This window comes from Nothoprocta perdicaria, unplaced genomic scaffold, assembly GCF_003342845.1.
Source record: "Nothoprocta perdicaria isolate Ctin4 unplaced genomic scaffold, notPer1 scaffold_258, whole genome shotgun sequence".
Classification (NCBI taxonomy): domain Eukaryota; kingdom Metazoa; phylum Chordata; class Aves; order Tinamiformes; family Tinamidae; genus Nothoprocta; species Nothoprocta perdicaria.
Genome location: NW_020455486.1, coordinates 209,003 through 235,764, shown reverse-complemented (window position 1 = coordinate 235,764; position 26,762 = coordinate 209,003). Strand labels below are relative to the sequence as shown.

Here is a 26,762-nt window from a genome sequence, read left to right as displayed (position 1 = left end):
TTGCCCGGCTCCTCCCTCTTGCCCTTTTTGAAGACTGGAGTGACGTTGTTTTGATACGAGATACCTCTTAATATGGTCTTCACTAGTTGCAGCATTACTAAGAGCTACTTGCACGTAACCACTGACCTAAGAGGTTTCTTCTGTTCTCTTATTACCTGGAAACACTTCAAAAAAATGTGAACTCTCTTGGCCAGCATAATCTCCTGATGTATCAGACTGTCTTAACAGAGCAACAGGCTCCCTTTTCTTTGGGGATGTAATGTAATAACCAAAAGACGGCTACAAAAGAAAAAAAAAAAAAAAAAAGAAAAAAGTTACTCCAGAACACAGGATTAGCAAATAGTGAGCTCACAAAAATTCAGCCATAGCACCTCCCTGATTGATCTTTTGATCTCACATGGCTGGGAAATAACTTATGCCTCCCAGCCTGGCAAAKGCCTAATCCAATAGATACACTTTCACATAAAACATATATTCTAGTTAGGCAGACAAAATAAAGTACACGTGGCTCTCATCAACGCTACCTGGAAGCATGCTCTGCCACTCAGGCTTTGAATAAGCCAAGACAGAACATACTGACTACCCATCCTCTAGGGCAAAACTAAGGCACATGCTAAGGAACACTCACACTCGACTTTTGCTCCCCTTGCAAAGGAGAGCAAGGATCCATTTTTCAGCACATCATTTGTCCATTTGTCCAAAAGTCCATTTTTCAACACATGGTTCAACACGTTCCAGAACAAAATACGAAGATCAGCATCCACTGATGCCAGTGATACATACCAGTCACTTCACATCAAAAATCTCAACATGGAAACAATCAAAYAAACAAAAGCTCAGTTCAGATCTGTCATTTCCCCAGGCAAACTTAGAAAAGCTGATCTCAAAAGAATATAAAGAATATAAAACCAGAAGTACTGCTAGTGTTTTTTCTTGCAATTTCTTTGCTCCTTGATATTAAGATACATACCCGTTTCACATCGCTGCCTCCACCAAGACAACCAAGAGCTTCAGATCTCTGGCCAAAGAACTCCCCCAGAGACAGGCGTAAATAGCTGGCATCTTTACTCAGTTCCAATGTTCTCGGGGGAACGCAGCTGTTGGCCGATCTCCACGAAGACTCTGCTACTTCTGAGGCATTCAGAAAGTCTCCTTTCTCTGCCTGCAGATAGAGAGATTTCAGAAGTTGTTACCTGCAAAGAAATTTGGGAATTCCTCTGTTGATATTGAGATAGTTACTTACCTGTACAAGCCTGTGCGCTTTCTCAAATTCTTCCTGGTCTTGTGCAATCATAGCTGCTGCTTTGGCTTCAAATCAGAGAGGACACTTATTAAAATAATGCATAAGTAATTAAGGGCCATCTTTACTACTTTGCATCAGTAAGTTGCACTTCGAAGGAAAAATAACACAATACTTTTTACCATGATCAGCCTTAGACAGTATAAAGAAAATGAACAGTTTTGTAAGTAGACAGATGCTCAAAGAGCCTGAAATTTGACAGAAGATGGAGTCCAGCAAGGCCCCGATCAATTCCCACATACTGCAGTACTATTAAGTTAAGAGTAAAMACCAAGGCATTTAAGAGATCCACATATTCACCAGCTAGCGAATTCAGCAGACACTTGCACATTCTAGTCAGTGCCACAATAATTTATCATTTACAACCATTTCGCATATTGTGGCCATGATGCCATGCAGAATGACTATTATTTATTCTTGAATCAAAGGATAACAGTAATTAAAATCCAAATAAAGAACACGAACATATTTAAACAACAGGTACCAGTGACACTTTAGTACCTCTTCCAAAGGAAACAGGAACTCCTCACAGGACCAGTGATAACCACAGAAAGAAAACTCTTCCATCAGCTCTGGTGATGATAATCTAAATCTTACAGTAATAATCAATAACAGCTGTCAAATAACCTGTAATATTTAAAGACTGGAATTTTCCCAACACATAACACTGATTTGTGAAAAAAATCAGCAAAAAAGGAAAGAAGGTCACCTAACACTGTACTACAGATAACATCCAGTTAAGAAGGAAAAGTTACATACATCCAGTTATGAACTCCTCATTTATTTTATCTTCTTCAGACAGATTTAAATCTTGCTCTTCATCAAATGAGGTATAATATGCAAGGTCCGTCACCCACTTGCCTTCCTCATTTTGGTAAACGATGCTGTGTGGTGTATCACCTGAAAGACACATCAAACGCTGTGCTCTTGATTAAAGACCAAGTGAATAGAGCAAAATCTCTTAAACTGGGGTACAAAAGAATTGACTTGCCCAATATCATCCACAAATTAAAAGAAAAAGTAGCTCAAGTTGCTRTGGTTGCAAGCTAAAAATAGATTTAACTTTGAAATGAGCAACAGATTAGTGCAACACACTAGCTATTAAGCTGTTTGTTTTTGGTTTTTTTTTTGAATAAATTGGCTTGCATTTGTTTAAACTACTTTATTTCCTATTTACAAAGAAATGTAGTATGTTTGCAAACTTGCCCAAACAGGAGCAGAAAAAGGCAAAGCTCAACACTTCCCCCCCCCCCTTTTTTTTTTTTTTTTGATGCAACAGAGTCTGGTCTCAGCCGGACTGTTCCTACAGCCACCTACCTTTGTCTGTTGCAGGCAGGCACATCTCCTCGCAGCTGCCTGCCGAGGGGGACAGGTAAGTGTCAGCAAGTCCAACGTCACCCTCGGCTGCATCTGCATCCGTTACCGCCACGCTCGTGTGAACAGGAATCTTGGGACTTGTGCAGTAACCCAGGACTCCCTCTGTTGGGTGCAGCACTTCTGCATCAAGAGGAGCCCGAGCCTCAGGTGATTTCATTTCTTGCGYTGGGAGAGCACCCCAAACATCTGCTTTATGGCTGTCCGTGCACTGAAGGTAGAGCGAATCTAACTTCAACTCAGCAGCACTGCAAGAATCCAGCCCATCTCCACCAGTCATGGAATGCTTAGAAGAGAGTAATAATGACCAAAAACAGTGTCAGATGTTTTACGTTTGTTAACTCTTTATGTTAATAATTACAAGCACAAAAGAGTGAAACAGCTATATTTGAAAACTTTATCTAAAAACAGAGTGGTGTTATAAGTTTTTTTGGTCAGTTGTTTTTCTAAATAATAAATTTTAGGTTGTTAGTTCAACCASTAACAAATTTTGAAATGAACAACCATCTTTTAATGTAGTCTTACTCTGAATATGATAAATAGAAACTTAAATGACAATTYCATACCAGTTGCTGGACTGTTCTTGGCAGCATTTCTTTTTCTACAGAGCACCCAGCTATCCCTTGTTTTTGGGAATCTTCATCACTAGCATTGCCAGGGCCTCCTCCTGCCACAGTCTGMAAGTTCTCCTAAAAAAAAAAAAAAGATTTAAATTCCACTACAACAGATGCATTTAATAAAAGAATTGTTCAGATTCCATTACTTTTACAATCTTAAAACCTTCTCCAATAACAAGTTTATCAAAATTAATTTGCTCTTTTGCCGCTATCAGTGGCAAGTATGTCTGTCAGCCCCACAGATGAGGGCAGTAATTTCTAGCTATGCTAGTCTGTGTATTTGCCCCCAGTAAGGGCAGACACAAGATAGAGGAATCTCTTCTCCTTCCTCTTGTCCCATTCTTTTTGACAAGGGCATCAATTCCCATCCCATAGCACTCTTCCCATTTAACCTCCTGGAATACACTGCCACACAAGGAGCCAAGCTCCAACTTGGAGGCTGTTGTACTGCCTTCACTGTCTATTTCCAAGGGTGGGGAAGCAAGAACATCTCCTCATACAATCCTTTCTCCTCATCCAGTCCTGAGCCACCCTGTGCTACACATCGCTCTCCTCACTCTTCTCCATAGCATGGTCCGTAGGTCTCCACCAGTCACCTCTTGCTTTCTTTACACACAGACCAAGCGACTGCTCCAACCCAGGAGGCTAATGCCCAGAAGACTCACATGGCACCTGGCAGTCCGTGCAGGCCACCACTGCAGGCAGCAACGTACCAGTCCCCAATGCCAGGGAACGCCACTGACAGTTGGAGATCCCTGATTTCAACAGGCAACACCTCAACAAAACTATAATATTTACTTCTTGCTACAGTCAGTTTTAAGACATAATCAATTTCATGGTATTATTTTCACAAGCTACAATAGGTCCAGAAGTTTTAATCCATCACATTTTTCCATTTTGACCAAGGAGGCAACTGTCAAGAGTCTCACCTCAGAATGCAGAAGCCGAGATATCAGAAAGACCTTTATTCTCAGGCAGTCCATACGCAACAAAGCAAAATACTGCTCAAGGACTCGGGAAAAGGCAGCCAGATGCTGCTCTAGGATTACCCTTCACATGCACAATTGCCATCCAAAGACCCATTTATTCCCTGACAAAAACAAGTCCCCAGGATGCTACACATTTAACAAAACCTTGGAGACTGCTATTCAAGAGAAGAAAGCCTTTATGAAACTACCTGTATGGTTAAAACAAAACAAAAAAATACACCCAGAAATATGAGTGTTATCCTAGTATTTTACAGAAATGAAAAACAAAACAAACAGAATCTTTTGTCAGAAGCGAGTACAGGTTGTTTTCAACAAGTTTAATCACTGCCTCGGAAGACAGCGCTGTTCTTCCCTTTTAACGTTGCTGGAGCTGAAACTGCAATTCCAAATAACAGTAACAAGTCAGAAAACTGAAAACAGTTCTCTCACAGAAAGCATGATTCAAACTAAGCAGTTATCATCAGAGACAATATGCCCAACTCCTGGAAATTACAAGCAAGTTACTAGCAAGACCAAAAGATGGAATTAGTTTCCCTTCAGCTAACTTGTTTAGTGGGGGGAAAAAAAGAAAGAAAAGTGCCAAAACTAAACGCTCCACAGGTATCAGACATCTCCTTTTGCCACATTAGGAACTCTCTGCATTCAGAGGCTGCTAATCAGTATTACATCCTGTCCTCACCAGACCATGGTATCAGTAGAGGCATCTGCCTAGCTGCAAACTGTATGTACCTTTTCTCTTTAGGGGACCTGGGAGGATTCCAAGTGTTTCTGCAGAACATCTCACCACCTTTCATAGTAAGAATAACCACTGGAGATGTGGGAGAGGATACAGTGTTAGAAGAAAGATTCTGCTTAAAAACTCTGACTACAACAAGTGCTGATCTATACTCTCCTTCAGTATGGTCCTGAAAGGTCAGGCTAACACAATACAGTATTAGCCATCAATAGTCTAATGCATACACAATTAATGTGATGCTCAGGACATTGTTCCTTTTCTTTATAGTAGTCTATGCCACAGCTTAGAGTTTGTTTTTTTTTTTTTTTTAAATCTAAAAACATATTTTTTTGTAATATGATGCAGTCTTAAATAATCCAGCACAAAGTTTATCTTCAGGAATTACTACTGGATGCTACAGTAGCTTTCGCATGTTCCTCTAAGGAACAGCCTACATCATCCCAAAGACGAGACAAAATCTTAATGGTTTAGGTGCTTTGGTTTCTTTTTTTTCCCTCTCTCCACTGAAGGATAGAGCAAGAGAACTGACCTCCACCGAACCCTTTACTACAACTGCTTAGCAGTAGGAAGAAGAAGGCTCTAGAAGGCTACCTACAGGAGAAAGGGGAGCGTGGGGAGCGAGGGCAGCGGGGATGGCAAACTCGCAGACTTGAAAAAAGCTGGCAATAAAACACAACACTCCTCAGCTCGCCCRGAAACCTCCCAGACCAAAAGCCTCTTGGGACAGGCAGCTACTTAACCAACTCCCCCATTCCTTGTTCCATAAACAGCAGGAACCTCCGTGACAAACATATCATCAGCTGCTAGATCTGCACTACAAGGAAGAGAGTGGAGAGGAAAAAAAGATTTTTTTTTTTTTTTTTCCCCCCCTCCCTCCAGAGGAGACCTGACAGGATTTTGGCTTCCTTTCCTCTAAATTGTTTTGAATCCATTTTCAAGATTTGTGCTCCTACATGGCRTTTGGGTCTGTCAAAGGGAAGCAGTCACCCTGACCAAGGACACTCAACACATCCTCAYGCTGAAGAGCCATTAGGCACATGGAATTTGAACTTCATTTGAATTCACCTACTTGAATTAAGCCATTTTCAGAAAGCTTCAGTGCTGTACAGCATTTGGAGAGTTCCTGCATGCTGGTGTCTCCTCTTGCCATTTCTGGGGGTACCAGCTGTTCAAAATAAGCTTCTAGCTGGTTGTCAAAGAACTCTTCATCATCAATATCATCATCTAGAAACAGAAGAAAAAAAAATCCACCTTCCACCCATATTTTATAATGTCCCTGTCACACCAATTCCACTGTTTTTAATGTATTGATTCTCATAACACACTCACATWGTCAGCAACATGATTTTATTTTCCCTCAAAATAACCAGGCACAGAAGCATGGGCTTTTACTCCATGACTAGGGGTAGGCAGCAAAATAAGACAGCAGCATCTTAACTGCTGCCAGTATCCACGTTCCACCCCATTCCTGCCAGCAAACCTTATACATACTCAGAGTAAAATATAGTACCATCTCTGAAACAACACTAAAAGTGATTTTAGCAGTTTTGTTTCAAAGACACAAAAATCTTACATGTTATTATGAAAAGTAGCACTATTGCCATTTACTAAGTGAAAACTTTGCCAATACTTTATGTTATTATATTATATTCAGCTTGTTTTAGAACTAAACATCAGACAGCTCTTTAGGACATGCTTTAAAGCACTCTTACAACCACTGTAAAACACATTTCAAGATGAAACTAACATCTTTATCTTTTACTCTTTCAATTCTAAAAATAGGATTGTCTGTATTCTTTTTTATAAAAATAGCAGCATACTCAAACAGGCCCTGTATTTATAAGCTTTCCACAAACTTGAAGAAACATTTGTTTTCAGTTGCTGGCAATAGACGAACAAGTTCTTCAATGATTCTAACTTTGGACTGTGTATGTCAATTCTTCTGCCAATAAAATGTCATTTACAATTTTCTCGGTATTTCCTTCTGAGAAGAAGTCTATACACTTCCAAGAACATACAGCAAGTACACATAAGTAGCCATTATTTTTCCATTTCTGGTTTTGGCTGATGTCCTGCAAAACTAGACCCTGACTTACAGAAATACCAAGTTCAGTCTTTCAGAGAAATGAAATTTAAATCAATTACAAATTACAGACAATCAATAACTCTGATATGACAGCAAGGTGATCTAGACCTGCTATATCTGACAGTCAGTAGATGAAAAATATGAATCATAGCTCTGCTTTCACAAATGATACTGGATTTGCAGTACACTTTCTTCTTACATTTGAGTTTTGCCACAAAACACTTGTTCATGCACACAGGTCTGCTGCTCCCCTTCAGCTGGTTTCTCATTGTGATTGACTACTCGTGAGCTTGAAGATGGTCCTTCCATATCAGTCAGTCTTTTTGGATCCTCTTATTTCTAGGATCCCATCAGGACTCTTCTAATACTCCTCTAGTACAAGCTTTTCATTAAGTGTAATCCCATAAAAAATACTTAATTAAAACAATACTCTTCAAGTAGGCATAAAAACTGTTAGAATTCTTGACTCAAAWACCCATAGGCAGCTATGAACTTAGAAATATACTTACCAGTAGAGTTTCCTCCTAAGCTTGCAATAGATGAGAGTTTCTCGTTCTCTAAAAAACTTGAAAGGCTGGCGCTGAGATGCTCACTTAAGATTTCACCTTCTATCAGCTTTTCAGAAGGTTCAAATGTACCAACCTGCAGAAAACATTCATATATTTTTTAATTATTGTATAAATCCACTTTTTTTTAATAAACAGTTGATGAATATTAAAAAAAAGAAACACCACCACACACTCTGGAATTCCCTTTTTCATCTTAGCAACATTATTCCAGGGGAATTTAACAGTTTTCAATCTAGCTTCTGAAATGGATATATGCAAGAAAACAGATTAAAGAAAAGCTAGAAGAAAAAGGGACCAAATGGCATTGTTGTCATTGAAACTTGTCAGGATTTCAGAACTAAAACACTGAGCTGTKTCATTAAGAATTTACACTTGAATAAACCAACCCCTCCATTTATCAAGCTGTGATTCCACCTCAAGGTACAAACTAGAACAACCACCAATACAATTTCATACTTTTGCAGAAACTGTATACCCAAATTTACTATTTATTTTATTCAAATAACATATTGAACTGCTTCTGAAGTAGCATTTTAACTTGATCCATCTAACTATAATTATTATTTTTAATATACAAATATTTTTTAGAACTGCATGATACAGTGTCTTGTCTGTTTTGGATTCTTTTGTAATAAAGAGATCATATTTAACAGCTATCAGAAACAAATGTTCAGAAAGGAGCACACAGTAAGTCTTTTTCTACGAACTTAAATGAGGGTGTTCAAATGGCAGCCTGTCAGCATTCAAGCGCTACTTATCATCCATCACATTCCTTAGATAAAGAATTCTGAACAAAATGTAAGCCTATTCAGTAAATACCAGCTGACACATCAATGAGCACACATGTGGACAGCTTCTGGCTGCACGCCCCACGGGGCACACCGTCTCTGGTGCCTGGGTGCCTTTTATCTCTACGCCAGTCATCGCCACCATCCAGATGCCTGGGAGATGTGCGCAGCTGAAGCACAGTCCTACCTGTCCACAGGTGTTGGAGTCGCTTGCTAGTTACAGACACACGCACCACGAATCGAGAGGCAGCAGGAAGGCTGGATTACTATGTATGGTGCAGTTTTTAGGTTGAGGCCACTGAGCAAGTCCTCCCTAATCTGCTGTTCTTCAAAGCAATTTACAAACATGGGCAAGTAAAATCAGGTTGATATTTTCCATTTCCAAAAATACTCAGTAAGGTTCCTCCGCAAAGGCTCTTCACTAAAGCAAGCTACTACCAAAATAGGCAGTAAGGTCCTTACATAGATAGTGAATGAAACGGCAGCAAATGATAGGGAGTAAACAACAATTTCCACAACAGAAAAAGGTCAGAAGGAGACAGGCTCCTGTGGTGATAACTACATTAAGTGACAGGAAAAAGGAGGCAGAGAGTTAGACAGGACATACTCAACATGCTAGCACTGCTACCAACTTGATGAAAACAAGACATAAAACAAGAGGTAAATGTCTGCCCTCCTCCTCTCAGGAGTTATTTCTAGTATAAGACTATTATTATGAAAATCTTCCTTGTATTTAGAAGAATTTTTACCTTGTTATTCTTACTGCCTGGAAGAAAACATATTCCAGTTGATAAATCTGAAACGAAAGAATGTAATGTAATCGGTATTTCATTATGTTGTATTATTAAATGCTTATTATCCTGTAAGAGAAAAGCAGACAGACTTCAAGAACACTTGGAGGTTATTAAGAAAACAGGAATTTCCCAGAAGTATCACTGTTAGAACAGAAACACCCACAGATTTGACTATCGCTGCCTTAACTTCTACAAGGCAACAAAAAGAAAGCAAAGAACACCAGGTTGCTGCACCTGAACATGAAGTAACAGGAATAAATGTTGTTCCTATTCAGTCAACAGTTCTTCTGATGGAAGATGTATTTTGTTTATGTTACAAAATACACCTCTTTCTAATGGAAAGTGTTCTTTATTAAAACATTATTAACAGTTCCTTCAAAAAAAAACTTATGCAAATATTCAATACAGTTCAGAGTGGGGTAGTGACTAGAAGTGTATTTAATGARTGTTTAAAATTCAGTAAGAATACTGAAGCAGGAGAATCTAATCACAAGAGTGGCATAACTAGAAAGTAAGCCTAATAGCAGTAGCCACACTTCTAAAAACAAATTTCAGTAGCAGTATGCTGTTCTACWTTCAACATTTTTTGCATGTCTCAAGAAAMCTGATTTTGACAGCAAATATTTCWAATTGCTTTTTATGCATCATCACAYGAGAAAAGCATTAATTTCTAACTTCTGCAGCTGCAGCTAAGGACCATTTATCCCCAGCTAGAACTAGGCAGGAAAAGACACATTAGTTAAAATATAACCTTGTAGACTGGAAGAGAAGGGGTCGAAAACCTCACTTGGACTATGCCATTAAGCACTGAAAAGGTCAAGAGAGTAAATTATATTGAGAACAAGCRTATGACTTTTTCAAAATTTGGTACCTTCTAATTGTTCAAGTGGCAGTAACTCGACCAAGGTGTCGTCGCTGTGATTTGAATGCTCCATGACATCCCGCTCTTCCTCTCCGCACAGCGAGCGGGACTCTTTCCGAACAGCACAAGTCAGCTGAGGTTCTTTGATCTGTGTATCAACTTCCCTAGAAAGAGATTCATTTCAATGAAAAACTGCTCAGTTAAATATACAATCAACATTGATGCATAACATCTTTCAAAATTAAAAAAAATGCATTCTCTAATTTTAATGCCTTTGTCTCTAGAAGGTTTGCTGATCCTGATCAGCACAGATTCTACAGACCCATCATCGGAAACTTTATTATGCAAGAGAAATTACTGAGATTGAAAAGGCTTGAGAAGATTTTGCTCAGATGCATTTTTATCAGTAAGAAAGGTGTATATTGCTGCTTTGTCACAATAGGAACAGAGTTGACCTTGTTTAGAAAAATCTATGTGACAGTTTCCAACATTTACTCCACCCCAGTAACGCTGTAAGTTTCTTCATTTGGTCCCTACATAACACCACAGAGTACCTACTTCCTAAGAAAGAGCAAACACTGAGATTACAAGGAAGTTAGTAAAAATGTGTATTCCTTTCTGCATGGAAAGAAGTTTTAAAAAGATTAAATATATGCAAATAAAACCATTACTTGCAGGTATAACATGAACGAGAAGCATCAGCTTCATCTAAAATTAATGTAAACTAAGTAAACATAAGCTAGATTTATATTTATGTGAGCCAGAATTACTACTATGCAAGACACAAAATCTAGAAGCTGGCTCTAACAGCTACCATGGGTTCTTTCTAAAGTATTTGAGAACAAGAATGAGCTTTAGCTTGTTTTTAGGAGGGTGAGATAACATCTCTTACAGGTCATCCTGAAAGCTGAGGGCGAATCTCCCCACAGGATCCGCATCAGACTGAATGCTGCGAGGAGATCCCGATGCAAGCGAACGTCGACCTTCTTCCAAGTAAGATGCCTGCACATCCGAGAGCCTGTGGGGGCCGGGAGCAAACACAGGTCACGCTGCGGCGCAACACGCGCCAAGCCTCGTCTTCAGGCCTTGACAAAAACACTCCCTATGGTTGCAGCTCTCCCATATATTCCATAATTTGAGTATTTTTTAGACTTTTTTACTTTTTTTTTTTTTTTAACACATCTGTATTTACAGGTACACATATCAACCCAAAGGATCTTCTTCAACTCTCTGGAATTCTTTAAGCAAATACTTCATCGTTCTCTTTTTCAGTCATTATTGCAAGATTCTGTCCCATTTGGAATATACAATTCTCAAAACGCACAGCACAAAAGTCTCATCTTACTTCTTACTAAGTCACACATGAAAGGAGTAAAAGTGACCACAAGTTTCTTATTATTATTCTTTGCTCTTCTCTCTGTTGAACRAATTACTCTAAAATATATCATTTTTTAACCAATATCCATATAGCGCTTGTTCTTACAGTGCTTGTTCTAAAATGTGTTAGTTGAACTACATTAAAAGTTTTTTTCCGACTATACTTTTCAACTACATTTTTCAACTATATTGAAAAATACRAATACATATTATTCATCAAATGATCTCAATCTTTAGTTTAAAAAGAAGCTTAAGAATTATGCTTTATGAATTAAGAAGAACCATTTCATCATTCTAATTTCAACTTACAGAATGAATCACAGAATCACAGAATATTCAAGGTTGGAAGGGACCTCTAGAGATCATCTAGTCCAACCTTCCTGCTCAAGCAGGCACACCTAGMGCATGTGGCACAGGGTGGCATCCAGGYGGGTTTGGAAGATCTCCAGAGAAAGAGACTCCACAACCTCCCTGGGCAGCCTGTTCCAGGGCTCTGTCACCCTCACAGGAAAGAAGTTCCTCCTCACCTGGAGACAGAACTTCTTGTGCTCCAGAAATACCCTTTAAAAGAGTAGCTGATTAAATTTGAAGCATGACAAGCGCTAATTTCACCAAGGCTTGTTACTGCTAATACCATCATCCCATACTCCTGATTATCGAGTATCTTTATCATCTACCAAGTAAGCTGGCAAAAAAAAAAGAGAAAATCTGCCCAAAGGCTGGACATTTTAAAAGACTACTGCATTTTCTCACAGTTCAGCGTTCCCCTTTGGGCCGGTTTCCGGGGCGGCCTCACCTGTGCTCACAGCCCGCTCTGCTCCTGGCCCCGGTGGACGCGGCCACGGGCGGGCCGGGGTTCGAGGCGCCCGTGCCGTTGCCCAGGGCGCCGCTGCYGAGCGAGGCGCCCAGCAGGCTGGGCAGGCTCTCATCGCCGATATTCGCGCAGTCCTCCATGGCCCTAGCGCCGCCGCATCTGAAAGCGAACGGGGCAGCTCGACGCCGCGCCCGCCCCGCGGCACCGGCGTGTCGGGAGCCGACCGCCCCGCGGCCCGGACACGGGCGCCCTCCGCAGCCCTCCGCGCGGCCGGGCACTGCGCGCGCTTTCTAAAACGGGCAGCGGCCGGGGCGCTGCGGCGGCGCGGGCCCCGGGCCCGGCCTATATTTAGCGCGCAGAGCCGCTTGCGCCGCTGCAGCCTCGCCGGGGCCGGGGCCGCGGGCACCCGGGGGGGGGGGGGGGGGGGGGGGGGGGGGCGCGTCCCGCCGCCACTCGCCTGAGAGGAAAGGGAGGCGGCAGCGCGAGCGCCGCCCGCACCGAGCGGCAACGGCCCAACCGCCAAACTTCAACCGCCACCGGCGGCCCGCGCGCCGCCGCGCTCTCCGCACCCAACTTCCCCGCGCGCGCGCTCCTGCCTCCCTCCCGCCCGCGCCGCAGCCAATGGCGCGCCAGGRCAGAGCGAGAGAGGACTGCCGATTGGCCGTCAGGTCAGCCTCGGAGAGGGGGGGTAAAAAGTTTGCGAGAAGGCAGCGGATTGGACGAGAGGGCTACGCTCCGCCCCCGCGCCGCGTGCTCTTCCCGCCCGGCGGCGCGGGAGGGGCGGGGCCAGGGGCCGTCCGTTAGGGCCGGCGACGGCAGCCGTTGGGGACGGAGGGGGGCGGGAACGGGGCGGCAGCGGCGCGGGGGGAAGAGGGAACCTCCTCCTGCTGCTCCCCCTTCCCCCGCGGAACGGGGCGGCCTGGAGGCGGCCCGGGAGCTTGCAGAAGAATTAAGGGTTGTTTTACATAGTTCAGTGCCAGACTCCTTARGCGGGAAAGCAAATTGGATATTTGAGAGAAGAGGCTACAGCCCCCGTGCTGCCGTTTAACAGCTCGTCCGGGCCAGGGGGGCAGCCAGAGACAAGGGAAAAACTTTAGTCATATTTATTTATATGGTTACAGTCGTTGCACAGCACCTGCTGTTGCTAGATGAGTCACTATTTACAGGAAGCCTGGACAACGTACAGTTTACACATATTACATTCATCGTTTTATTTCAGTTTTGAGGCGGGTTAGTTCTTAGGAGGATGAGAAACTAGGGGACACCTTACCGAGAAGATACATAAAAATATGAATACAGAGACCCTAAAAGATGTGGAATATCCACACTGAATGTGYAGCTGAGAGGGCTCCAAGGGCCTCAGCAATACAGGGGGGACATCTCACAGAAGAGAAACAGGAGGGAGAAGAGCTTTATTAATGGCTGGATAAATTTAAAACACTGTGTGTACATGCTGTAATCCTCCCTAAGCCCTCAGTAACCTTATCATTCATCCCTCCTAGGGCTTCATAAGCTGGACTCYTGGAAACAAGATTCATTAGGAGGTTGAACCTGAGTTTGAAAGTCAAGTTGGACAGTCAAGGACATTAGAAAAAGGTCCTGGTTTGGAGAAACATCCACACAGAACAGCACACAGGGAAGAAAAATGAATAAAGCAGCTAGCAGGCACACAAGTACCATATGTACATACACACACACACACACACACACACACACACATATATATATATATATAAAAACTAGAGCTCAGCTGTTGAAATCGAAGCACTTGGCGCCTGCCCTGGAAATGTGACTCATTTGCACTGAGCATGTAATAGCATCCATTTGTAAAAAGGGGGACTGGAATTAGTCAGGATATCTAAGAATATGTGTTCAGCATAAAGGAAAGTAATGTAGCATGCCAAATTAACTGGAAACAAATACAGTAGAAGCTACAAACAGTTGGCATTATTTGGCAGTAATTGCATGTGGTTATTCTGGGCTCTGTCACAACTGCAGGAAAAAAAAAAAGTGCTAGCACTAAGTTTCCCCTAGAAAACTTTCCCTTACTTATAAAGGATGGGTATATATAAATACTTCTCTTCCAATATATTTTACACCATTTTTTTGTTATATTGCAGTAGTTGAGGCATATCTGACCAACACTATAAGGTCTTGTACAAACCTTCAACACACAGAAAAATCAACAAAAGAACTCTGGGCTTCTTAGGAAGGAGCCTTATTTTTCTTTTTCTCCCTGATAAGGAAAAGGGATAAGATAGAAATTCTGGGAACAGAAAAACTATTCAGAAAAATATTYTGCTGTCTGCATATACAAAAACATTTCATCTACTGTAGGAATCAACTGCAGTATAATAGCTTGGATCTCACTTTTTCCTCATATGACTCATCCCCCCAATAGTTATACACACCTCTACATTTCCACTTCCTACCCACATTTAAGCGATATTACTTTAAGTTACATAACATCTCAATTGCCATTTACTGTACAAAAGGTGGCATGGTTCCATAATATCTAACTTCTTGATCAAAAAATGAAAACAAAAAACAGCAACAACAAAAAATGAAACCCACAAGCAATTGCTTCTGCAGACACTGCACATATCCCTGCAAGCTGTGCACTGTCAGCAAGGGCTCTGCACAGCCCGGTACCTCTCCTGCTCTCTAGCAAACCAGAGCTACGTTCCTCAAACACACATTACACATTTGTTTCCTGCACRCTGACATTGTTCATGTCAACGTATTGACCCACTGCAATGTCTTCCCTGTGATGGCCCACGGAAGACAAGGCTTTAACAACTCAGCATTGTCCCACCAAGGTGTTGTAAATGTATTATTCAATCACTGAGGAAAGCAGTAATTCTATTTCAAATCTAACAGGTCTCTGCAAACCCTCCACACTGAGAAAAGCCACAGAACGTAACATGTGGTCGAAAAAATACAACGCACAGTTTTACATTCGGCAGGGCACATGACATTGCAAAAGCAAAGCTCTGAGAATGGACATAAAAATCCAAGGAGCATCTTGAGTAAGAACCTGTCATGAAAAAATAGCCTAATATAGAACTGGCATACTAATAAAGACCTTTTTAAATAAGTTTATTAGTCAATCACAGTTATAAAATTTAAATATCTTTACAGCAAGATGGAAARTTCTTAAAGCAACCCAAGGCTCAAGCTTATTTTTTTTGCTGCAGTATACACAGGAATGGTTTCTGGTAGGAGTTAATCCAACATCATTCTTCAGTTACTGAACAACTTCTTGAAGACATACCGAGGTTTAACAGTAAGTTTCACACTTGCGGGTGTAATAGAGGTTAAAAAAATCACAATGACAATAAACTGATTTCAAAATAGCAATAATGACAGGCACTTTGAAGTCAGCTACTCCATCAGTAGCTAAGTAATGGAGTAGTTAATACTGGTGGTATTGCTCTAGTTCAGGTGATACAGATTAAATTGTTCCTTTGCTGCCCAAGCACAAATAACATGTTCCAAATATTGTGGTTTGTTCTGCAAAACATGCAATAAAGCCCCCCAATTTTGCAAAATCTTCTGTAGGGAAGAAGAAACCAAAGCAGCCAGAAATGGAAGGTATTGGCAAACGTGAGAATAAGGCCTTCTAGAGTTTGCTTAAAGWAACGTTATGTTAAACCCCTTCATTCTCAGGTAATAGGTTAAGAGGCCGAGAGACACATCGTCGGCGAGGGTGTGGATACTGGAGGCTGGCAGGGTCAGCATCGCAAGAGGGCTCTATCAGAGGAGGAGGAGGAAGGAGCTGGGCATGGCTGGACCATCTCGATCCAGCCCGTGGGGAATCCAGAGGGGGAAAGAAATACCTGAAACAGTTAAGACAGGAACAAAACACCAAAACAAAAACACCAAAACAAAACAAACAAACAAAAAAAAAACAGAAGAAAAAAGAGAAAGGTAGTAAATACAAGGAGAACCAAAGAGGAGAAAAGACATGCTGGAAAAAAATAAAATAAAATGCTTTAGTATATCCATGCCAAAACCAATAGAACATAATAGCAGAAATCAAGGCTTTAATTCAAAACAAGACAAATCTGGATGCCGTTCTCTAAATAAAAAAGTGCAGTCTTTTCCACTGGAGTTCATAGAAAGAAATTAGAAAGTTCATAGAAAGAATTGTAAAATTTTCCCAAGAACAGATGGCTCTGGAAATGGAAGAGCTTCTATAGCACAACTAGCACCCTGCTTTCCCTCTCCAGAATTCCTGTGATTTGTTAACAGTTTTTAGTAACGCTTCATTTGCGACAAACGATGCAACAAAAGTTGCATTAAATATTATGCAAGTACATGTTCGGCAGATGCATCCAATTCAGATTAAGCTCACAGCACTTCTAGCATAGACGTAAAAACCATTTTTTTTTTTACAATACTTTAAATTTAATAATATACATTTACAGAGAATAACTACTTCCAATGAAATACAATCTTCCTAAGTATTCACATATTTCTGCAAAATCCTCAGAGTTTTTTTTCTGGTAAATGCACAGCTCAGAATTATGCCATTTCATGTCATTTTCCTGCCATTTTTATTAGATCTTACCCGTAATACTAGTGCCTTTTAGTATAGTTTTTAGATACTTGAAGGTTTCTCTGTCTTGTTTAAGTTCTATGGACTTTCAGAGGAGAACGACACGTGACTAATAAAATTACGGGACAATCCACATCAAGCTGCATTTTGGGTTTCAATTTTTATATGGTTCAAATGCATGCATTCTTTAAGATACTGTGCTCAGAATTTTAGATACTCCATAGAATCATTTCACAGGAATGTACAAATACATATCAGAGAGAGTACTTTTAGTTAGGATGAAAGAACTAAGACAGTACTTACAAAACATTTATTTGAAGTTGTACTAAGTTATAAATGAAGCAATACCAAACTAGTAAAAGCTACCATCTGTACAATTATCAAAGCACACTGTTTTCTTATCCCTTTAAGACTACAGTTTCATATATTACAGAGTAGTTACAGAGGTGTCATGTTTGGGTACCTTAACCAGATATTAAACATTATTAAATATAAAATAGCTATAGAGACAATTTCAATTAAAACTATTTTAATAGTTACTTCCCTCCTCCCATCGCACTCAAGGACCAAAAAGAAAATCTCATTTTTACTCATGAACTAATACTTTGATTCAATTTTAGTTTAACTTTCCAAAAAATGTTTTGATGGATTTTTTTTCCATAGGAGCCTCTCTAATTATTTTTCTACCAGAAATTCCACCAGTATCAAACTGTTTTGGCTAATACCAAAAAAAAAAGTATACAATGTGTCTTAGAAAGGCCTTTGGAATTGCGTTTAGTAGTGAGCTGGCTGCTGGTGTCTTGGGAGAGGTCAAACGGCGTTGGGGAGGGGAAAAAGGAGCTCGCTTTCCATTCCTGTGTGCATGCAACAAGCAGCAAAACACCAAAGTTACTCCAGTTAGCTTGGTATCAGCTCTGCTTTCTGTTAAAAAGGACATAATACAAATGGAGAAGGGAGGTCGTATCACAGATCTAGACACACATGATTATCAGCATAACAATACAGCACTATGGACTTTTTCCCCCCAAACTACATTGTTAATCACCCTAAAAACAATTTAATGTGTTAAAATATATCCGATAAAACTTTTCCAAAGGCTGGAATCTAGCAGTGCTTTTGCTGTTTTAAGTGTTTAAATGAACGAACATCGAAACAACATGAACAGCCACAGACAAAACAAATTCTGTCTATCATACTGAGTTGGACAAGTGTCAATACATAAATCTGTATTAAAAATATTAATCCATAAAAAAAAAGTTAGCAGCAATGTTTATGCAATTCAGGTCAATGTGATTACAAGAGAAAAAAATCAAGTGCATCCTTTTTACAGTGAAGTTCTATCCTTAGACTTTTTTTTTTCTGGAATTCCACAGCCATAAACTATTCTGTAACTAAAACCGAATCCACATTGATGCCCACAACAGTAACAACAACAGCTTTCAAAATATAGCAGGAGCCTAAAGCCATTTTTGCCCGTGGGAAATAAAAGTTACAGTTTCACAACGGCTCGCACTGACCTAGGGGAGCGGACACAGGCACCCACTGGGCCAAGGCTGTCTCACTGGTTGGCAGCAGCTCCATTTTAGATGGAGAGGTGTGAAATGGTCTTTATCTCTCCATAGGAGCCCTGGCAAGCTCAGTCAAGGGCTATGGACATCCCACTTCCAAAACAGGATTGTGTTTCAGCACTTTTGCTGCAGCACAAGTACCCCTCCTGGAACTAGATGGCTAGTAATATTTTGGCCTTCATCCTCACTTGGCCTGCAACCACCTCTTCCACTCCCATGTATCTTATAAGGAAAATGGAAGAGTCTTTCCCTGTTCTACAGGGTTAGGTCTGGAAGTCAGACCTGAAAGATCCATTGTCAAAAGGAAAAGAAACTGAATGTGCCCAAACCCTCCTCAAGCAAACTGGTACAGCACTTCACTGATAAGTATCTTAAACCAAAAGCCCCATGAGCACCTGTACATGGAAATGGAGGCAATTCCACGGCACTAGGAAAAGGAATATAGTCACAGAACTTAAAAGTTGCTGCTGTGGAATTTGGTCCCATTGACCCTTTGTATAGGACACAGCTGTGGAGTGACTACACACACTCCACACACAAGGCCAGTTTCAACAGCTTGGCAGGACTACTTTGGATTTTGGTCTGGACAGATTAAAATGATTTATTTTTGTTCAGGCAGTTAAGCTTACCTCCTAAACAAGCCATTACAAAATAAAAGCATAGTTCAGAAAGAAAATTCATTTGCAATAAGAACTCCATATGAATGAACAAGATTAAAATAAAAAGTTTAACTTTTATTCCATGATGTTACATCTGCAAAAATGCGTCCAAAGTAAACTAAGGCTAGCAGGCAATTATTGAACTATAGACTATGAAATATCCTTCCCCACTTCCTTTTTGCTGCATCAACCCAATCAGTAATAGAAATAGTGGCTGGTATTCACATTTAGCTTATAAACATGTATCTCAGAAGGCAGTAGTTACTCAGCRGTATGAAGAAGTTTCTCCTTGCTTGACTATTTCAAAACAAATTTAAATAATGTGAAAGGAATAAAGTGAAGCGAAAATTCAATTGTTTGAATTACTCATTTAAACAAAACAATTGAGTGTATGTTATTTTCCTGTTCTTCCTCTTAACAGTAGCATAACATCCACTACCTCAGAGCAAACCCAGAACAGCCTGGTTAAGCACTCAAGCAATAGTGCAATAGACGTCGCACTTAAAACAACAGGCACAAAATATTAAGACAAATTAAGAATCAAGAAGATTCAGAGAAGAATATTTTGTGAAATCTCCTTTGTGCACTAACGAGCCTACCTGCCAGCAGATGATCCATTTAGGGAGTTTTGCAGACTCGTATTCACTGAACCCAGAGAGGCGTTGAAAACTCCCTGCTGAGAGCTCCCATTGACCGGACTCCCGTTACCTTTCAGTATCCCAGTGCACTTCCAGTTGTCCATATAATTTGCTGAAAATACATACACAAATGACAAAAAAGAAATTAACTTCCTGAAGACCAGCTTTTGAAAAAAATCAACAATTACATTTCAATGGCTACATAGCTAGTGTGAATTAGGATTGCATTTATATAATCCATATAAATACACATATAAGCTCAAAATAGTAGAGAATTTGGCCTTCTAGCTGCCTGACAGCCTCTGCCTACCTATTATTTAAACCTCAGTTCTGTTCAATAGCAAGAATGAATTTACTTTGTCCTTATTAAAACGCTAACCATGCACAAACGTAAATGGCTGATGAAAATGACACCGATTTTTGTTGTTGCTTTGGAATTTTTAACAAGAAAATACTCCAGGAAAAAAAAATAAAAACGTTTGCATGAATGCTACCGATGAATAAAGATTTTCTGGTTTCTGGAGTTCTTACCCTTCCACAGCCGAACGCAGCCATCGTCCCCTGAAGAGGCGAGCACTGTGCCTGTGATATTCCAGCTCACTCGCCACACCTGGGAGTTGTGGTTATCAAACTGAGCCGCAATGTGAATTTCAAATTTTGTTAGTCCTCCAGAAGAGGTCAATTCTTTCCTGTTCAAGAGCAAGTGACAGTTTTGTACACAAGTGTTCCAAGGTCCATCTTGAACATGCAAACAAAAGGACTCCTTAGGAAAACTCCTTCAAGGAGTTTATGTAATAATTGTTACTRCATTATGAATGTTAAGAGATATTTGAACAAAACCCTCTTCTTTCTTATAGTCTTGTCATCTTAAAAATCATACAACTAAATAAAACTCTGCATAGTTTACATTGTTTAGATAGATACAAATATCTTCTGCTTCCCAGATTTGCTTCTCTTTGCTTCTAAAAGACAATATAGTTATGCATCATATCATACTGAACTCTATTCCTTCAAAGCTCACCTTAGAGGTTTGAGCGTGAAAATCCGCACATCTTTGGTTGCTACAGCTAAGATGTGGAAGGATCTCCCCAGATTTGGAGCAAATGCAATATCATGTACAGGATCTGTGACTGTCATAAGAGCTTCTGCTTTTGCGTATTTTCTGTAGAAAAGCAGAGAACAAGTTAAACTTAAATGCCATCCAAGCTGCCAGTGATRCAGTTTAAAAGAGCTACCCCTAAGGAAACAGGGACAAATGGATGATTGATTATCTGCAAAAATAAAAACACTTTGCTAACATAAACTAAATTGAAAATACTAAGTAACAATTAGAAAGAAATTTCTTTGGAAATTGAATACATCAGATATATACAACAATAGGTACTAGCAGTGGGCTAAATCATGCAACCAAGTAAGCCTTCCAGTAGAAAGAATATATTTCTGTGAGCTGAAAAACATAAATAAAAAGATTCTTCCATTTACACATCTAAAAGAAATTTAAACAACTTATTCAGTTTTCCAAGCTTATAAGCAGACCACTATCTGCCTACTTTGCTATAAAATGAACATGCATTCCACCATACTCTCATTGTTGGTGTAACAAGGTGAGATACACCAACTTTTCTTTACTATGAATGCAAAGAAAACACCATCTGTAGCAAAGCACAAATCCACAATACATCTTCTCTGCATCCATACAACAGTCATTCTGAATGAAACGGAAGCTCTTTGCCATTATTTACTTAGAAGTGGTTGTGCATATACTTCTTGGTATATTTGGTACTGAATTCTTAAATTTACAAACAGAGCCATGTAAATTCTACAGCATGTTAATAATTCAGAGAATTTCCTAACATTTTCTCTTTAACACTGTGCAGTTACATTTTTGAGTATCGTTAAGGTAGCCTTTAAAAAACAGTGCCTAGAGTAGGGCAACTCAAGTATCAACTTCAGTCCTATTAGTTCCTTGTGCGAATTTAAATTCATAAACTGTAAGAAGGAGAAACAACAATTCCCACTTTAAAATCTTGCTAAGAACATTAGCATTTACACGCTGAGGGGAAAAAAAATAAATCCACAATGTCCATTACCACCACCACTATGCTGGTGTCCCTTGTCCCTTTTCCCGTTTTGTGGCATAAGAACATCAGCTACCAATTACTAAGGGCAATTTTACCAACACAAACTTTCCAAAACAATGCTGAGGATTATGTCATTTATCACTCTACTCCACATGTAATGATGGGGATAAAATAAAAGGACATACGCTACAAACTATTCTAAAATGCACAAATGTTATACTACTTAATTGTTTCGCATACCTGGTGTTTTCATTATATTCATAAATTTGAACTTTAGCCAATATATTTGGACTGTTGTCATCACTTCCTACAGCTATCATTGGAGAATGAGCTCGAGAGCTAAAAGGGAAAATAAGTATTTTATATTTATACACCATTTCACAGAAAGTAAGCAAAAAAGCATTGAAAAAAAATAAAAGATTTGAAGCACATCTATAAAAACAAGACCTCACTAAAATACTAACATGTCATTCAGTTATCTGTGCAACCTCAAATCTGTTGTCTTMAATGGTCACCTCATACACGAAACTAAATACAGACAAATTAGAGAAACATTATTTGGCAGTCCAAGACCATGATAACRTATTAATCTGGAAAACGGAATATATGTAGTCATCTGCGGTTAAGATTTCTCTATATATTACATAGCAGAATCTGCATCCTATCCGTAACTATTCCTGATTGATCTATCAAGATTTCATTCAGATTTCAGAAAAGAGATTACATTTACAGGGGAAACATACATGAATTCTAACGTTACTCATTTTAACATTACCCAGTGCATTAAAGAGAAAGTCTGTGCTGTGATTGTTCAGCAGAGACTACAACTACATGAATAAAATAAAAAGTATCATCAGGATACAGATCACTGCTTCCACAGGGGAATTAAATTAAATAAAGAAAATAAATAAATATCTCCAAAGGGAACAGGATCCAAGGCAGTTCAGCCCTGAATTATTTAATTATTTTCCTCCTCTCCCATTGCTGCTGGGGGAGGTCGTGAGCTGCCACATAAAGCAGGAGCTCTGCCCACACGACGTCTCCTGGGCAAGGAGGGCTCCACTTGCCATCCAAACAGCKAAGCGCACCACAGAGCTCTGCACTCCTGTGAGCAACACTCCCAGGCTGCCTCGCACAGCACCCTGCGAGGGACACATTCCTACGTTCACAAATCTAAAATGAATTTATACTACAATAATTTATGCATTTTTCCTGCACTTACAAGCAGAAACTACCATGTCAAAATCATTACCAATAGCAACGATTTTCTTAAGGTGTAAAGATGAGAAAAGAATTGTTTGCAAACACTTTCTAATAGGAAAATTTCAACTGAGCTTTGCAGAATAAAAGGCACTCAATAATTCTGTGGCTTATCATTTATTAAAATTAGTTAAGTTCAGAGTATYTATCAAACAGAAGAATCTTAAAAAAACATCTTTGGCTCAGCCAAATTAGCTTTATTACAMGAACTGTCACTAGCTTTTTCCCCAGTCCTAATGTACACTTAACTTCCTCTGAGCATTTGGGGGATTTCGCTTTGTAACATTTCAGAACTCTTTAGATCTGCTGCTTAAAACTCCACCCAGGCTTAATAACATACCTTGAAGGATTCCAAGAAATGCAACTGCAGCTGAGCTTACAGGAGATTTCATGCTGCAGTGACCACTGACTGAGATTCATCACATCTGGGGCTTCGTAGATCCTTACGACTCCATCTGCTGAACAAGTTGCTAACATAAGACCCATGTGCTTGGGAGCAAACTTAACATCTGTTACAGATGTCCGGCTGTCCACTAGAGTTGTCCTCTTTACCTGCAAAGAAAGAGGGAAGTTGTTGAAGGAAGTGCTGGCAATTTCCATTAAAAAAAAAAAAACATATTGTGAGAAAAGCTAATGAAAGTATTAGAGCACCACTTTATAGCATGACCTCACCGCATGCATTTCATATACTAGTTCTTCCACCTAGAACTAAAGAAAGATCTTTATACACTAACTTATGTGAGAAGTAACAGATCATTGCACTCGGGCAATTCCAAACAGAGAGATGCTCACAGTGATATAAAGGTACTGATACTAGCAAGAGTTGTTTGGAACAGACTCTTCTAGGAGATAAAATCAAAACACCAAATGTACTTCTGATAGAGGGTGATCTCAAAAGACATTTGTTAAGATGGAAAAGGAAAACATACACGCTCTTGTTTTTCCAAATTGTGTCCTTTTAAGTAGTACAAGTTTGAGCTGAAAGACAGAAGTCTCAACTGCCTCCTGTGCAGGAATGACAGCTTGTACCCCATACTGGGGGYCGGTAGTGCCCAACTTTTCACCCTTATATGTTTTAACATTATAAGAGTTCAGTATATGGTAGCTATTTTAAGAACCTAAAGCAAACAACATTCTAAGATACATGAGATTATATAAAGTATATGAGATTATGAGACATGAGATTACACATCAAAAATACTTTGATATATTCCCATAAAGGGAATATGTTGCAGAAACAGAAGTGTTCAGTAACTTAGTATTTGGAACAACTTTTATCTTCAGTCTTCTGCTTACTTCTAGAGATTAAACATTCGAAAACTTCAGTCTGTTATAATAAACAAACTAATCATTAAGGAATAGGAAATATGTTCATATGAAAACATATGAATTCTGTAGTTAATACATCRAATTCTCACCCAGTGACTCTGCCCACGGAGTTTATCATTTGACTCTCCCACTATTTCYTCCCAAACAGCTGCAGTTCTATCAAAAGAGCAGGAAGCCAGGACCTGCCCAAACTCTGGATGAGCCCATGTCACACGCCACACAGATCCACTATGTGTCTGCAAGATAAAACTAAAACGTCATAGACCAGGAAAACATATTTATTGTGTAATCCCAAGCAGTCAGTCTTTCTACTGCTGAAAAAAAAAAAAAAAAAAAAAAAAGGAATTCCTAGAAAGCTTAAGACCATTCCTCTTTTAGAAGGCTCAAAGTTATATAACAACTGCTGAATTCATTCATTTCTCTAAGCACTGCAAAGCTACACTCCTATTAATTACTGTAAGTCTATTTCAAGGCTTGTTTCCTTTATATAAGTAATATATAAATATATAGTAAAGTTCCCCTGTACTTTTCTAAAGCATATCCACAGCATTACTCATYTTCTCCTTCTTCATAACAAATTGCTCTTCCACACTCAGTAAAATGAATGCTTCTTTTCTCAGGAAAACTCTACATCTTCACTTGCATTTCCATTCACATGGCTTAGTATTTACACAGTTCTATTATATATGTTTAAGGACAATTCAAGAACTGAATGCCCCAGTTACCCGGGAGAGAGACTTGTTTTCATATGATAACACAGTTCACAGAAAGATTATGAAAAAATACAGACAGCTCAATACTGTAATCACCTACTAGACCAATCTCTTCCTTCTCTGTAAATCTTAGAATATGTAAAAAGGAGGYGTTCAATTAAAAACACGGATACTGCTTTCCACCTTCCATACTCTTGTTACCAGCACATTTACTGATAACAACTTCTGCCAAGCTAATTAGGTACAAGACTGCATTCAATCCCAGCTTTAAGTGAGGAGGGTTACAGATGTTTTAGAGAAGTGTTTTACTGTAACATTATTTACAAGAAACAAAAGCATTTATACAAGAGCTAAGCATATTTTGACAAATCATTGGAGAAATTATGGTGTAACTATGTAATTACCAATACAAACCTTCCAGCTGGCAGTGCAATGCCAATCCCCATTTTCACTTTTGTCCCAGACCTATTGAGAAGTAAAAATACAATCACACAACTTGCATATTGAGCTTACTAGATAGTTAAAAAAAAAAGAACAAAGCCATTAAAAGCAAATAAACAAACCCCAAAACAGAATACAGATTRTTTTCTTCCTGGCTAGATACACAAGTGCACTTAGCTATATAAGCTATAATATTTTAGCTATCGCTAAAATATCCTTCCTACAGGGCCAGGATGATGACCCTGACGACCCAGGAGGCAGACATCTGCAAAACCCACTACACTAGGAGTTCTATTATTTTTTTAAAGAACAAAYTATTTACAGAAAACAAAACATTATGATCTTCATCACTTCACTTTGACCTTACATTCCATGGGCATGCCAGAATCACTCCGCTTTACCATAGTGCTTCYATGGTCCTCACCACAGCACGTGCTCAGAGTCCCAAAAGCTCTTGACAATTTCCATGGACAGAGCAGGGCAGCAAGAAGAAACTGTTCCCAGTGGGTTAACAGATCTTGTTTCTAGTATGTCTAACTGAATTAGACCTATTCTGTCAACAGTTTCTCTCAACTTTTCAAAAATCTTCTCTTTGYAACCCTTTCAGAGATCACGAAGGACCTCTTGAACCTCATCAAGGAAAAATGGCATAAGGCCCCTGGCAGCCACTCTTTGTTTCTCACTCATTCATGTCRAAGTATTACCTCACTTCTACCATTCTGGATCCCTTATGCAACCTTATAATCTATTCCCCAGGTGAACTTCATGATAATTTCTCCCTGATTCCTACTCTGAATACACTGGAGTTACAGAAGTGTTGTAAAATTTTGGAAAATGTATCTTATACAAGACACTTATACGATGGGAAAGCAACATGACACCACTAAACAATATTGCCCGTAAATTCCATCTACCTCATGGCGTTTTTACTCAGATTTTACAYAGTCAAACCCGATCAAAGGTTGGGCCAGTAACTGGTTTATTTGTTTGGGGGAGGAATTTTTTTTTGGAGTGCACGGGAGGGCAGAGAGGCTGTTTACCTATCTTTCACGTAACTAGACGCAGCTATTTATCGAAACGCACCACGGCTTTTGCAAACATTTTCCAGCCCCCTAAATGCGGGGCACACACACGCGCGCGCACACAGAGGACATTATACGTAAATCCAGCCTGGCTCCACAGCGGCCGCCTCGGCCGGCGGGGCCC

At 39.8% G+C, this 26,762-nt stretch overlaps 2 protein-coding genes across 2 annotated transcripts in view; both read right to left on the bottom strand.

Annotated features, from left to right (window-relative positions):
• Positions 1-12,446, bottom strand: part of CEP192 (centrosomal protein 192) — a 57,656-nt gene extending 45,210 nt beyond the window's left edge. Inside the window, exons 1-12 of the mRNA XM_026040457.1 lie at positions 12,289-12,446; positions 11,008-11,133; positions 10,125-10,279; positions 9,209-9,255; positions 7,612-7,744; positions 6,086-6,240; positions 3,241-3,363; positions 2,618-2,960; positions 2,060-2,200; positions 1,244-1,308; positions 971-1,162; positions 156-279 (exon numbers count right to left, since the gene is read on the bottom strand). Of these exons, the coding sequence (XP_025896242.1) occupies positions 156-279; positions 971-1,162; positions 1,244-1,308; positions 2,060-2,200; positions 2,618-2,960; positions 3,241-3,363; positions 6,086-6,240; positions 7,612-7,744; positions 9,209-9,255; positions 10,125-10,279; positions 11,008-11,133; positions 12,289-12,446 (1,762 nt within the window). The remainder of the gene's footprint in view (positions 1-155; positions 280-970; positions 1,163-1,243; positions 1,309-2,059; positions 2,201-2,617; positions 2,961-3,240; positions 3,364-6,085; positions 6,241-7,611; positions 7,745-9,208; positions 9,256-10,124; positions 10,280-11,007; positions 11,134-12,288) is intronic.
• Positions 12,447-15,696: 3,250 nt separating this feature from the next.
• The window catches only part of SEH1L (SEH1 like nucleoporin), a 28,675-nt gene continuing 17,609 nt past the window's right edge, over positions 15,697-26,762 (bottom strand). The window contains exons 3-10 of the mRNA XM_026040449.1: positions 25,530-25,580; positions 24,492-24,638; positions 23,414-23,625; positions 22,054-22,152; positions 20,754-20,894; positions 20,264-20,421; positions 19,694-19,844; positions 15,697-16,145 (exon numbers count right to left, since the gene is read on the bottom strand). Coding sequence (XP_025896234.1) covers positions 15,956-16,145; positions 19,694-19,844; positions 20,264-20,421; positions 20,754-20,894; positions 22,054-22,152; positions 23,414-23,625; positions 24,492-24,638; positions 25,530-25,580 — 1,149 coding nt within the window. The 3' untranslated portion in view covers positions 15,697-15,955. The remainder of the gene's footprint in view (positions 16,146-19,693; positions 19,845-20,263; positions 20,422-20,753; positions 20,895-22,053; positions 22,153-23,413; positions 23,626-24,491; positions 24,639-25,529; positions 25,581-26,762) is intronic.